This window comes from Condylura cristata, unplaced genomic scaffold (assembly GCF_000260355.1).
Source record: "Condylura cristata isolate star-nosed mole 26May11 unplaced genomic scaffold, ConCri1.0 scaffold00024, whole genome shotgun sequence".
Lineage (NCBI taxonomy): Eukaryota > Metazoa > Chordata > Mammalia > Eulipotyphla > Talpidae > Condylura > Condylura cristata.
The window spans coordinates 21828625-21842239 of record NW_004567125.1 but is presented as its reverse complement, the minus strand read 5'-3'; the positions used below and the strand labels follow the sequence as shown (position 1 = coordinate 21842239).

The 13615-nt window shown below is 36.6% G+C and overlaps 1 protein-coding gene across 10 annotated transcripts in view; it reads right to left on the bottom strand.

The window, feature by feature from the left end:
* RASAL2 (RAS protein activator like 2) overlaps positions 1-13615 on the bottom strand; it is a 307801-nt gene that overhangs the window by 91756 nt on the left and 202430 nt on the right. The window contains exon 1 of one of the 10 annotated variants that reach the window (XM_012729036.1): positions 8030-8228. The exons of the other annotated variants lie outside the window; for them this stretch is intronic. Coding sequence (XP_012584490.1) covers positions 8030-8135 — 106 coding nt within the window. The 5' untranslated portion in view covers positions 8136-8228. Of the gene's footprint in view, positions 1-8029; positions 8229-13615 lie in introns of those variants that run through there. 10 annotated transcript variants of the gene reach the window in all.

Sequence of the window (13615 nt, the reverse complement as noted above, 5' to 3'; positions counted from 1 at the left end):
GATCTGCCTGTTCTGCTCCCCACTCTGTCTCTGGTGAAGCCTCTCACCGCCCCTGAGCCTCTGGCCTGTACCCTAGTTCTGTATGTACAAATAAATCTTTAAAAAAAACAAAACCTCTTTTCTAATTTCTAACATTATTTGTGCTTTCTTTTGTCCTGATCAAATAATAGCTTATTTTCATAAGAACCACTCTTTGCTTTATTGATTTTATTATGTTTATTCCTGTCTTACATTTTATTTACTAAATCCTGTTATTTTCATTGTTTTATTATTTTTTTTCCTCTAAATTTTGGGTTTATTATCTTTTTCTAATTTGTGGAGCTGAATGCTTAACTTAATAATTTTTAGACTTTCTCATTTTTAATGTAAAAAAATAAGGCTGCAACGTTCACTTACTATTTTAGCAATATCCTACATGATTTGATGTACTATTTTTCAGTTCTAAGTATAATATAATATCAACCATTACTTATTTCTTCTTTAATTACTCACATAAATAACTATGAACATTTCCGAAAGTAAAAGTTTTAAAATAAATTTGGTTACTAATTTCTAAGATAAAAGATTATGACCTGTATTATACAAAGACTGAAATTTGTTTTTTGGGTTTTTTTTTTTGCATTTTAAAAATTTGTTTATTTTTACATATTTTTGTGCATGTTTCCATCTCAGTTGCAGTCCCCTTGGGTTTCCCATCACCAAGTCACCCATGTGCCATCACCACAGTCCAGTGTTGTTGATTACTTTTATGTTCCAGCCTATTGTCAGTTTTCAAGACTCACTGCATGTCCACTAACTTAAGCTTACTGTGTTATCTACAGTCTGCTAACTTTTGAAAATAGGATTTGTAGATTTATCATTTTCTACTTATATATCTGTCAATTTCTGCCTTATAAATTCTGAGGCTTTATTATTGGGTGTATGTAATCTCTACATTCTATCATTAAGCAGGTAATTCCTTTATTGCAGTTAATTCTTTTTGACATAAAGCTCCATTTTATCTCACTTTTATGACTATGCTTTCTTTCAGTTAGTAGTTGTTTGATATATCTTTCCCCAAACATTTTACTTTTAACTCTCCTGGATCCTTCTATCGTGTCTACAGTATATTTTTAAAAATTGATATGACAGCCTTTATCTTATAACATTTTCATATAATAATTTTTCTGAGATAGTTGCATTTTTACTACCTTATTGTGCTTCTATTTTGTTCTATGCATTTTTTCTTATTTTCTGTCTTCTCTAAGATCAAGTTTTTAACATTCATTTCACCTCTACTGCTTTTGAAAGTATGTGCTATTTCTGTTTTCTTAATAGTTGTCCTTAGCATCTTAACACATATACTGAAACCCTAAAGTTATCCTGACTTTTATCTTTCTGTTGAATAATTCAATGATCTTAAAATACTTCAATTCCAATTATTTCCTATCTCCAACATATTACTGTTGTCCAATATTTTACTTTTATATTATTAGAACTATGGTTATGAATTCTCATGGAATATTTCTCTTCCTCTCTTTACCTACTAATCCAGATAAATAATGAGATTTGTCAATTTTTACCAGTGAGCAAATCTTCTCCCCCCATGCCCTTATTTCCAGTTTCATCAATGGATCCCAACCCACCAGGACAATGGTGGGATTTTTCACTTCTCATTCCTTATTTTGTTGAACTGATTGCCAATCCCCTATCTTGTGACTTAAAATTTAACTTTCTGGAATTCTGAGACTGGAAATACCTCTAAGATAATTCATTACCTGGATTTTTATTTTTGGGGATTTCCTCTTTTTCCTAATAGGCAAATATAGTTATTTAGATTAAAATGTCTTTTATTCGGCCCTCCCTGGTGGCGCAGTGGGTTAAAGCACAGCACTGAGAAGCTGAAGCCACTTTCGCATAAGTTCGATTCCCACCTGCCCCGGAGGTGACCACATGGCGTGGGCAGACCTCTCCTGACCCTCCCGCTGCTCCCCTCAGCAGTGTACTTCGTCGATCTGCCTGTTCTGCTCCCCATTCTGTCTCTGGTGAAGCCTCTCGCCTCCCCTGAGCCTCTGGCCTGCACCCCAGTTCTGTATGCACAAATAAATAAATCTTTAAAAAAAAAGACTTTTTTCACCCCAGAAATCTGACTGCAGAATAGAGGCTACCAGAAGGGAAGGGAAGGATAAGGAAAGAGAAGCAAAGGGCACAAGGGGCCCAATGGGCTATAGTAGAGGATTATTGGTGCTTTGGTGGTAGTGGGTATGGTGTGGTAATATACATCTGAAGAAATATGACTCTATACCCCTAAATGATATAAAGTGTTGTAAACCAAAGCTAAGTCAGCACAAGCTGATACAATTAAATATATGTTTCATAAATAGGACACTTCTAGTTGTTTCCATGTTACTTGTAGGATACCTGGCTTGTCATACTGCCATAATAAAAGTTTTCATTTTGAATATGCTTTCTTGATGTTAGGTATAATTTTAGAAATCAGACAGTAGTTGCCAATAACAATTAATTGTAGTCAGTAGCATCCCCTTTAGAAACTGAAAAAACTGGTTTGTCAACATTACATTCTTATTTTATAAAATCCATCTATTACGTAAATGACTTTAAAGAAGTGAAATTAAATCACTTATCACATTTAGAAAAAGTAAAGTCATACAAAATATTTGTTGAGTATTTTTCCTTACTGGAGAATTTGTAAAACCAATTATACTCTACTGCACAATGATAGTGAATTCTAGCAATGTATTCTTAAAATCCTTTTTTAAAAAAGATTTATTTCTCTATGCATATAGAAATGGGGCACAGGCCAGAGGGACAGGGGCAGTGAGAAGATTCACCAGAGAGAGACTGGGAGCAGAACAGGCAGACTGATGAAGTACACTGCTCAGGAGAGGTCTCCACACCATGTGGGACACTCCCTTTGCTGGGGATCGAACTGGCGCTAAGTTGCAACTAGCTTTGTAGTGCTGTTCTTTAATCTCTTGTGCCACAGGGAGGGCCCCACTAGCAATGTATTTTTATTTTTATTTTTTTAAAGATTTATTTATTCATACAGAACTAGGGTACAAGCCAGAGATGTGGAGGGTGAGAGGATTCACCAGAGACAGAGCGGGGAGCAGTACAGGCAGATCGACCAAGTACACTGCTGAGGGGAGCAGCGGGCGGGTCAGGTGAGGTCTGCCACGCCATGTGGTTATCGGGGCAGGCGGGGTTCGAACTCATGTGGAAGTGGCTTTAGCTTTTTAGTGCTGTGCTTTAACCAGCTGCGCCACCAGGGAGGGCCGCAATGTATTTTTAAATGGTACTTACAGGTAGGAAAACAGAAGAACAGTAGAAAAGGGGGAGGGATGATAACTCTGGTAGAATAATTTGGAGAATTTTGAAAATGACAAACTCTCAAACTTTTTGGTATCTGAATAGCATACATTTATTCAAAAATTATTTATTAAATATCTGTTCAGTGCTATTGTTGGAACTGCTTGCCAAATTATTAAGAGAAGATCCCTATCCTGCATTAGCAGGGGAGTGCTAGGTAGGTACACCAATAACAACATAAACAGTTGCACAATTATATACAATGCAGGATTGAGTAAGATAAATGCAGTGGCTTTTATCTCCCTCATATTCCCTACTTCTCCTCATAAAATCCGTATTCATTTTTGATTCCTGTATTTGTTTCTCCTTTCTCCTCTTAGAAGTTTCTGTTCCTTTAAACCCAGACTTAACCCAAACCCATGAAGGATTTTGTTCTTAGTTATTCTCTTCTCTTGTAGATTTAATATCTGCTCAAGCAGGCACAAGCTCTCCAAGTTTAAAAAAGATACTTTCACCCCTTTCTATAAGTAACTTATTTCTCCAGGCAGGAGGATTAACCTGTTCCTTTTACTTATTCACCAGTTTCTATCATTCTCATTATTATGAAATCTGATTTCTGCCCCCTCAACTTTAATGAAATAGCATAGACACTTTCACTGGTGATTAAAATCTCCTAAGTTTCAAACCCAGTGGTCTTTTCTCCCTTCTCTGGCTTTTGTAACCACTGACATTACTGCCCACATCGCCGACTTTCTCTAACTTAGCACTTGTGATACCACACCATCCTGGTTCTCTTTCTACCATTATGATCAGTCTCTGTGTTTCCTTTTTCTCTTACCATGTCCCCACCAACACCACTGATGTTCAGTCCTGCCCTGTTTTTTCTAGACAATCTTGCATTAGTGGATAACATATCAATGCTTAGCATTACCTATCTTTCTTCTTGAGATGTTCCCAATGGACTCTGTGACTTCATATCCAATCATCAGAATTGTTATCCTATCAGGGTGCAGACCAGTCACCTCAAAGTCAATCATCTAAATAAACTCATGTTGTTCCCTCAGAAACTGACTCTTTCCCATCTTTCCTAATTCTGTTAGTAGCACCACCATCTTTCCAAGTTCAAAAATAGTCTTTGACTCATTTTGTTCCCTCTTCCTCCAATCTGTCACCAATTCTGCTGGTAGATCCTTTGCAATATCTCCATATTTTCATCTCAGTTTTTCATTTGAGCTGCACAAGTATTCATTTGCAACTGAAGTGCACTGGGGCTGAAAGGCAGAGGATTGGGTCTCTGTTGTATAGACCTTTGCAATCTAATGTTAATAATAATTAAGCAAACTACTAATTATAAAGAATGAGGTGTTAAAAGAGTACTTATCTATAATAGCTTCCTTTCAAATAGATTAACTACTTCTAGGTTCTTCCCCCTATTTTCAGATGTCTTCCTAGACAACCACTTTGACCATTATCTCTTTCTTATTCAAGAACTTTTAATTTTTCCCATATGCTTTCAGAATAAAGTTTGCCACTCATTACCATATTATGAATGATCCTACACAGTGAGCCACCAAAATCCTTCAAATGCCATATCTCTCATTACTGCTTTACAGGAACTTTGAACTCAGTACTCATAAAACATGAAAATAATTTAAAATTCCTCATGACGCCCTGTCATACAGAACACCATTTCCATAAAAATCTACTCTATCTTTTAAGATTCAGATTAGATCCTATTACTTGTAAAGCAATCTTGAATGTTCCTAGTGATGCCTCCCTTTTGCAAATTCTCAAAGTAAATTTTGCCTGGATAAATAATTTTACAATAAGGCACTGTCTAATTTTATTTTCTGCATTATGGTCTTGAATTATTATTAAATCTTTCTCATTTAATTGTGCATAGCTCATATTTTCTTCCCAACTAAACTATAAGCTTCTTGAGCCTCCCTGGTGGTGCAGGGGTTAAGTCTCAGCACTATCAAGCTATTAGCAGCCACAGCCTAATGAGTTTGATTCCCAGCCAGGGGACTGACCCACATGGTCAGCAAACCTCTCCTGTCTCGCTCACTACTCCCCTGAGCAGTGTATTTCAGTAGATCTGCCTGTTCTGCACCCCACTCTGTCTCTGATGAATCCTCCCAACTCCTGCACCTGTGGCCTACACCCCAGTTCTTGTATGCATAAATAAATAAATCTTAAAAATAAAATAAACTGTATGTTTCTTATAAGTAGCTTTATCTTAGACTTCTTTATATTCAACCACAGTGCTTAAATACAATGTTGTGACATTGGCAAGATTTTGAAAAGGGTTTTGAAAGTTCAGTTTGGATGAAGGGATGCTGCCTAGAGAAGAACCAGCACTGCAATAGCAGGAAAGGGCCAAGTTTGTTCAAGATATAGAAAGTTGATCACTTCAGTAGAATGGAGGTTTCTCCCACCTACCCTGGGTAATTATGGAATGTAGATGGTGAGAATAAGTAAGTTCCTGAGTTAAGATGTTTGGACTAGCTGATAGGTGATCAGGGAACTGTAGAAGGCTTTTGAATAGATTAATGAGCATGGCACCGTTTTACAAAGTTACATCAAACCAGCAGTGCGCTAAATTAACAGGAAGGTCTGAACAGCGGTTAGGTGGCTGTTGTCCAAAAGTGAAGTAGTAAGCACAAACCAGCACAAAATTCTTTTCTTTCACCCCTTTTTCTAGCACAAAATCAGACATAAAAATTCCTCAGGTTTGATTGTTTTCCTGATACAATCTTTCCTTTGGTTCCATTCACCCTAGACTCACCATAAATTAGATATAGTTTTCTTATTTTTTTCCCTTAACATCTTCAGTGGGAAAGGCATTTCTCATTAGCAATAACTGCATATCAGCAATTGACTCATCACAAAGGCTCTGTTAATTCTCCAACTATTATAACCTTTCTCTGAAAAAGTTTTACTCTGTTCTTCTGGAGAAGTTTAATAAATCCCTATTTATCTACTGATGGAGGTGTTTGCTACCCACCATCAGGAGAGAACTTCAATCCCAAATACAGACTTAGAGATGACAATGGCTTAGCCATACACCCCAAGTAATGTGTTCACTCGCAACTAGACTTACGGATACGGTTGTTGAGCAAAGACTGATAAAACACTTACCTGTGTTTTATCTATTAATATTATATATACTAACAGTTCTTTCCATTAGGAGGATAATTTTAGGAATTTGTATTTTTTCTTCTAGGAAAGTCCTAACATCTTTTGACTTTATTACCTCCAAAAGCAGATACACACAAATTTTCCCATGGTCCTAAATGGGAGCGGGGAGACCACACATGCCAATTATACATTGTATTTGTCTGTTTCACTTATTTGATCACATTGGTTTTAGGAATTAGTGGGGCAATTGCCAAAATTTTTAAGTAATTTTGAAGCTAGATAACTAGAATTCATAAAAAAAAGTAAGATGATGATTCTACTTTCCTTTACCATGATGTAGTAGGGACTAAGAGGCTGGTTTTACTCAGGGGTATTTGTATATGTTTTTCTTCACTGATAGTTCTCTCTCTCTCTCTTTCTCTGTGTGTATTTGTGAGAAAGGGAAATACATAGGATAAGATAGGCTTCAGAGAAAGGAGGACTTCAGAGGCATATATCTTTACTAAAGTTATCTCAACCAAACACAAATGATGCTATCATAAACAAATTAAGTCTAGATTTAATAACTAAATATATGTACCTGACTTTATAGAATTAGAAAAGACCTGATTAGGATGACCTTTTATATCTAAGCTGCCTGAAAAAGGAAGTCATGAATAGAATTTTAAGACTGACAACATAACTGAATAAAACAAAACAGACACTTACAGTAAATATAATTTTAATATGATAGAGACATCTTTCAGAATAACAGACTATTCATAGGCCATACAGAATAGTTAGGAGAAATAAATTAGAAGCCCATGAATTCTGTCCATTTATAATAAAGGTATAATTACATTAAGTGAAATATGAGATAAATCAAGTTTATAGAAAAGTACATTTAAAGGCAACGAATCAATCTAACAAAAGAATTCACAAATAGGATTTTTATAAGTATTAAGCTCTCCTATTATATTTTAGAGATGACTAGATTTATATAAAGCCTAACTTTTCTACGGATTTGCTTGTCATATCAGTAATTTCATGATTATTTTTTTTTGCTTAGAAATTCACTTTAGAAAGTACCCATACAGCACCCATGTGTCCTATTTCATATATTCAATAGGAACTTTGAATTTTACAAATCTCTCACATATTGCATAAACGCTACTTTTCAATTCATGTATTGTTTTTTTCTTGTACAAAAGCCTACTCCCACTCCCAGCTCTCACACGGCAAGCCTCATCACCACTATATTGAGAGGAACAGCAAAACAACAATAAATTTTGGCTATTACTAAAGTTTCTAAATACCATCAACAGCTGACCAGATGATATGGTGAGCCTTGCATGGAGCAAGTATTCTTTGTTAAAGCAAATTCGAAGCAAACTGCTTTTTATTTCTCATAGCCAGTGTTGGTGGCACTATTTCTATAGACAAAACAAAACTTGAAAAGCAAACAAACGTATTCTCTCATGTCCTCTTTTCCCTTTTAAAAATACAAAAGTACATTTTGGAAAATCTGTGGTCATCCTCCCCAAAGTAAGAGAAGTTCAGACGACAAAGGGTTAAAAGAATAAGCAGAGCCCTACCGTACCCAGAAATGACAGAAGGCTCTTCTCCTCTTCGGTGCTACTATCCAGCCACTCGGCCACATCACCGGGGGAAAGGAGACTCATTCTCCAGCCAGAAAACTTTTCCATACAGAGCACAATTACAGAATGATGAAGTGGGAAAGGAAAGATATAGAGACTAAATTCTTGAGGGGGGGGAGTGGTCCAAACACTTAAATTGCTGGCTAGGCTGTAATGATGAAAGAGAAAACGTGATCCTCCCTCCACTGTGAATTCTGTCTCTGTGACATCAATCTTATACAACAAGGGGAGGGGGAAGGAAACAGAGAGGGTTAAAAAGAAGGTGATAGAAGAGAAGGGAAAAGATATTTGTCCTGTCTCTTGGTATTACTCTTTAGCCTAAGAGAGAAAGCCAAGATAAAATTGAATAATGATTTGTGTTTAATGACAGGAGAAAGCAAAGCAAAATAAATAATAAAGATACTCAAAGAAAAAGAAACAGGTTCCTACACTGAGTAGCTCAGATAACCAGACAGTACAATAGCTAATCAGTTAAGTAAAGCATATCATCAAACAAAAACAGAGGCAAAAGAACAAATTCAGCATTTTGTTTTGTTCTGAGAAGAAAGGTTTTCAAATTTCCTTTCAGTCATCCACGAAAACTGCAGCTCCTAACCCCTTCCTGCCTTAGCTATTTCAACAGCATCCCAGCCCCCTTTGCGAAGATTTCCTGCAAGCAAAGGCAGGTTGATAAATCTGTGAATAGGAAGCTCTCATCCCTCCTTTCTTCTCCTCCTCCTCCTCCATTCCTCCCCCCACCTCACATGGCGACTGCATTGATCGACAATAATGGAATCTGTAACTGACTGCCAACAGCAACATTAAGGATATTACAAGTCCACTTCATAAGAATTCGAGCCGGTGGTCGGAACTTGGGGGCAACTCTGGGCTTCTAGTCAATAGCTCTGTCTTTCTTATCGAGGAAGTGTGTGTGCGTGTGTCTGTGTGTGTGTGTGTCTGTGTGTGTGTGTGTGTGTGTGTGTCTGTGTGTGTGTGTGTGTGTGTGTGTGTGTCTGTTTAAAGGACAGAGGCTCAAGGAAGAAAGAGAAGTAAGCTTGTAGAGCTGAGACTTCAGAGATCCATCAATGTAGCAAATGACTGTCCTTCAACTCTGGTCACATACTGTCATCAGGAAAGTCAGTGCTAGATGGATTTTTTCCACATGATTTACATTACCTATTTACATTTACATGGTGTGATTTAAGGTTATTTTACAGGCTTACACCTTAATAGGTAAGGAAAAAATCAAAAGGAAAAGATATTTTTAGAGATCCATAAATCACTAATACCCAGTTCTCTGGAGACTGATCAGATTTATGGCTATAAGAAAACAACACTCTTAAAATGATTGTTTGCATTTTTAAAAAAGATTTATTTATTTATGCACACAGAACTGGGACACAGGCCAGAGGTATGGGGATAAGAGGGTTCACCAGAAACAGATTGGGGAGCAGAACAGGCAAATCGATGAAGTACACTGCAGAGGGGAGCAGCAGGCAAGACAGGAGAGGTCTGCTGTGCCCTGTGGATTACCTCTGGGGTCAGGGATGGAACTTGCAAGGAAGCAGCTGCAGCTGGCTTGTAGTGCTGTGTCCTAACTGCTGAGCCACTAGGGAGGGCATTTTCCCTAGCATTTTAAAAGACTTTCCCTCTGCATTAACATTAACTAGCTCCCTAATAATAACATATTCTAGTAGTTTGCCTTAACTAAGCAAATTCTCAATGTTCAGTAAGAGTTACTATCTCCTTAAGATATTTTGAATCCATTCCTTTCTACTCATGTTTACTTCATTATTCTTCATCTGGTCTCTTTTCTTTTAAGTTCATTTTGATTGTAAGTTCCCTGAGGACACAGACCCTATTTTATATTGATCTCTGTAACCTAGTGGCTAAAGCAGGGTCTAATACTTAGAAGTGGTTCTCTAAAAATTTACTGAAGTTTTGGTTGGCTGCTTTAAACATTTTAAGAGGTTAAATACTGGCAGTAAATAGCAGTTAAGTATTTTAGGATCTCCTTTTAGAAATAGACATTTTGTCAGACAGTAACTTAACTATAGTTGTAGAAATAGTACCAACTGATTAAAAATATTGAAAATTCAAAATAAAAATTTCAAAAAGTTTAAATAAAATGCTTACCTTATCATGTAAAATAACTACATAAAATTTAAAAGTAGTGGTAAGTACCTATATAAAAGGCACTTCAGGGCCCTCCCTGGTGGCACAGTGGATTAAAGCTCAGCACTAAGAAGCTAAAGCCACTGCAGCATGAGTTTGATCACCACCCGGGAGGAGACCACATAGCAGAGCAGACCTCTCCTGACACATGCCCCCCGCTGCTCCCCTCAGCAGTGTACTCCCCTCAGTCTTCCTGTTCTGCTCCCTACTCTGTCTCACCTCCTCTGAGTCCTCTTGCCTCCCCTGAACCTCTGGCCTGCATCCCAGTTCTGTATGCATAAATAAATAAATATTTAAAAAAATAAAAAATATAATAAAAATTTTAAAAAAAGAAATGGGGTGGGGTGGGGCTAAGTTGACTGAACTCTGATTTAGGACCATACCATAATTTCAATCAAATCTTTTGAGTACTTAATGTATGTGTGGATTTCTGCCAGATTCTTAAGACTGAATAAGTAATTATTTGCTTATGTCAAATACATTTTTATTTTCATTCTAAGAACTGATAATTGTCTTTATTATTCACTTTCAAGACATTAACAGAAGTAAACTCTTAGTCCTAACGGAAATAATTTTTATTTGAATAAAGAGTATAAAATATATAGCTTCCCTCTCAAATACTTCATAAAGCCCCTCTTCAATTATTTAACATTTCCGAATTTTGTTATAGCTGTCTATGCTTATGCTTTCAGAGTCACTTGTCTGACAACATTGTGACAATATATGTGTGCTTGGTATTCCAGCCCTAGGAAACAGTTGTCAACAGGGACAAAAAATCTCTGTATTTATGGAATTTATTTTTTAGGAAGAAGAGAGAAACAATACACAAAATTAAAAAATACAACAGAGGTCTCCTTGGTGGCATAAGGGGTTAAGTCTCAGCACTATGAAGCTATCTCCAGCCATTGTAGTATGAATTTGATCTCTGGCCAGGGATATGACCAAATGATTACACAGCAGACCTCTCCTGTCTCATCCACTGCTCTCCTAAGCAGCGTATTTCAGCCAATCTGCCTGTTCTGCTCCCCACTCTGTCTCTGGTAAATCTTCTCACTGTCCACACCTCCGGCCAATACCCCAGCCCTTATATGCATAAATAAATAAAATAAATCTAAAAAAATACAATATGTATTTTGGTAGACATTGTGTGAAAAGTGCCAAGGAAAAGACTAAAGAAGGGGTGGGGGGTAGGTAATGTGAGAAAAATCTAAGATTTAAAGCCAGTCTTCAAAAGGCAGGCATAGAAAGCATCTCTGAAACACCCACTTTTGAGTTGCTAGGTTTTTTGGAAGTGGGAAAAACAGTGAAATGACCTAGAACAGCCACATTAGGAGGCCTGGGCAGGTAGCCAGGGAGAAAAATAGAAGAGGTCTATAGAGTAATGGGAAGACAGGGCATTTTTTTTTTTTTAAGACTTATTTACTTACGCATACAGAACTGGGGTACAGGCCAGAGGTCAGAGATGCAGGGGCAGTGAGAGGATTCACCAGAGACAGAGTGGGGAGCAGAAAAGGCAGACCTATGTAAAGACACTGCTGAGGGGAGCAACAGGTGGGTCAGGAGAGGTCTGCCACGCCATGTGGGTCACCTCTGTAGAGGGGATCAAACTCATGCTGACGTGGCTTTAGCTTCTTAATTCTATGCTTTAACTCACTGTGCCACCAGGGAGGGCTGCATGTTAAGTTTTAAGGTCTAAGTTCTTAATTGTCTTAATCAGGGAGGAGTGATTTTTTTAGGTTTTACTGTGTTTTTATTACATGAGCTTTATTGAAATGTAATTTGCATGCCATAAAATTAATATTCTAAATATTTTTTAAACATGTTTACAAAATTGTGCAATAATCACTACAGTTTAATCCCAGAAGACTTGAACAACCTCAAGATGAAACACTGAGCCCATGCATAAATTATTAGTTAATTCCCAATCTTCCCAACCTTCAAGCCCCTAGCAGCTATTAATCTATGTTTTGTCTTTGTGACTTTGCCTATTCTGGACATTTGATATACATGAAATGATATAATATGTGGCTTTTCATACTGATTTTTTGATTTATTTCCGCTTATATGTTGTAACATATATGTTTGTATAGGGATATATATAGATAGATACATAGATATAGCTCAGTACTTCATTCCTTTTCATGGCTGAATAGCATTCCATCGATAGCCATTTGGGTTGTTTCCACATTTTGATGTTATAAATAATGCTGCTTTGAACATTTTTATGCAAGTTTTCATGTGGAAACCTTACATTTTTCGAAGATATCCAAATAAGATATATTATATAATTTGCTTTTTTTTTGGTACCAAAACTTTTAAAATACTACAGCAGAAGAGTTATTCTAATTTTATAAGTACCACATTTTCCTTCTAATTCATCTAGGGATTTCGATCCTTCTTAAATAACGAAAGCTACTGAATCTATTTGTTTTTGCCTGTTCTATTATTAATCTTGTACATAGGAAGAGATTAATACTAAATACTCAGATATATGAACAAAGACAATAAATGTTTTCCTAAATTGAAAATGAATGTTGGTAAAGTTGGTTGAGCTTTGTTTGTTTTTTTGTAATGTCTCTTTTGCTGTACAGAAGCTTTTTAACTTGATGTAGTCCCATCGATTTATCCTTGCCTTCACTATCGTTGCATTGGGTGCTCTATCTTTAAAGATGTCACTGAAGTGCATGTCATATAGTGTTTGGCCCATCTTTGCTTCCAGGTATTTTATGGTTTCCGTTCTTATGTCTAGGTTTTTAATCCACTTCTAGTTGATTTTTGTGTATGGAATGAGGTAGTGATCTAGTTTCATTTTTTTTGCATGTAGCTTTCCAGTTTTCCCAGAACCATTTGCTGAACAAACTTTGTTCCATTGTATCTTCTTTGTTCCTTTGTCAAAAATTTGCTGTCCATAAACTTGTGGGTTTATAGCTGGGCTTCTATTCGAATCCACTGGTTTGTATGTCTATTCTTGTTCCAGTACCATGCACTTTTGGTTATTATGGCTTTGTAGCATAGCTTGAAGATTGGGACTGTAATGCCTCCATTTTGTTTTTTCTTAGACATGAGGGTTTTGGCTATTCGAGGTCTTTTGCTGTTCCATATGAATCTCATCAACATTTTCTCTATTTCTCTGAAGAATGTCATTGAGATTTTTATTGGGATGGTATTAAATCTGTATATTGCTTTTGGCAGGTTGGACATTTTGATGATCTTAATTCTCCCAATCCATGAGCAGGGGATTTTCACTTCATGGTGTCTTCTTGTATTTCTTTTAACAGTGTTTTGTAATTTTCTTTGTAAAGGTCTTTTACTTCTTGTTAGGTTGATTCCCAGGTATTTGATTCTTTTTGTTTTAATTGAAAAGGGGATTTTTT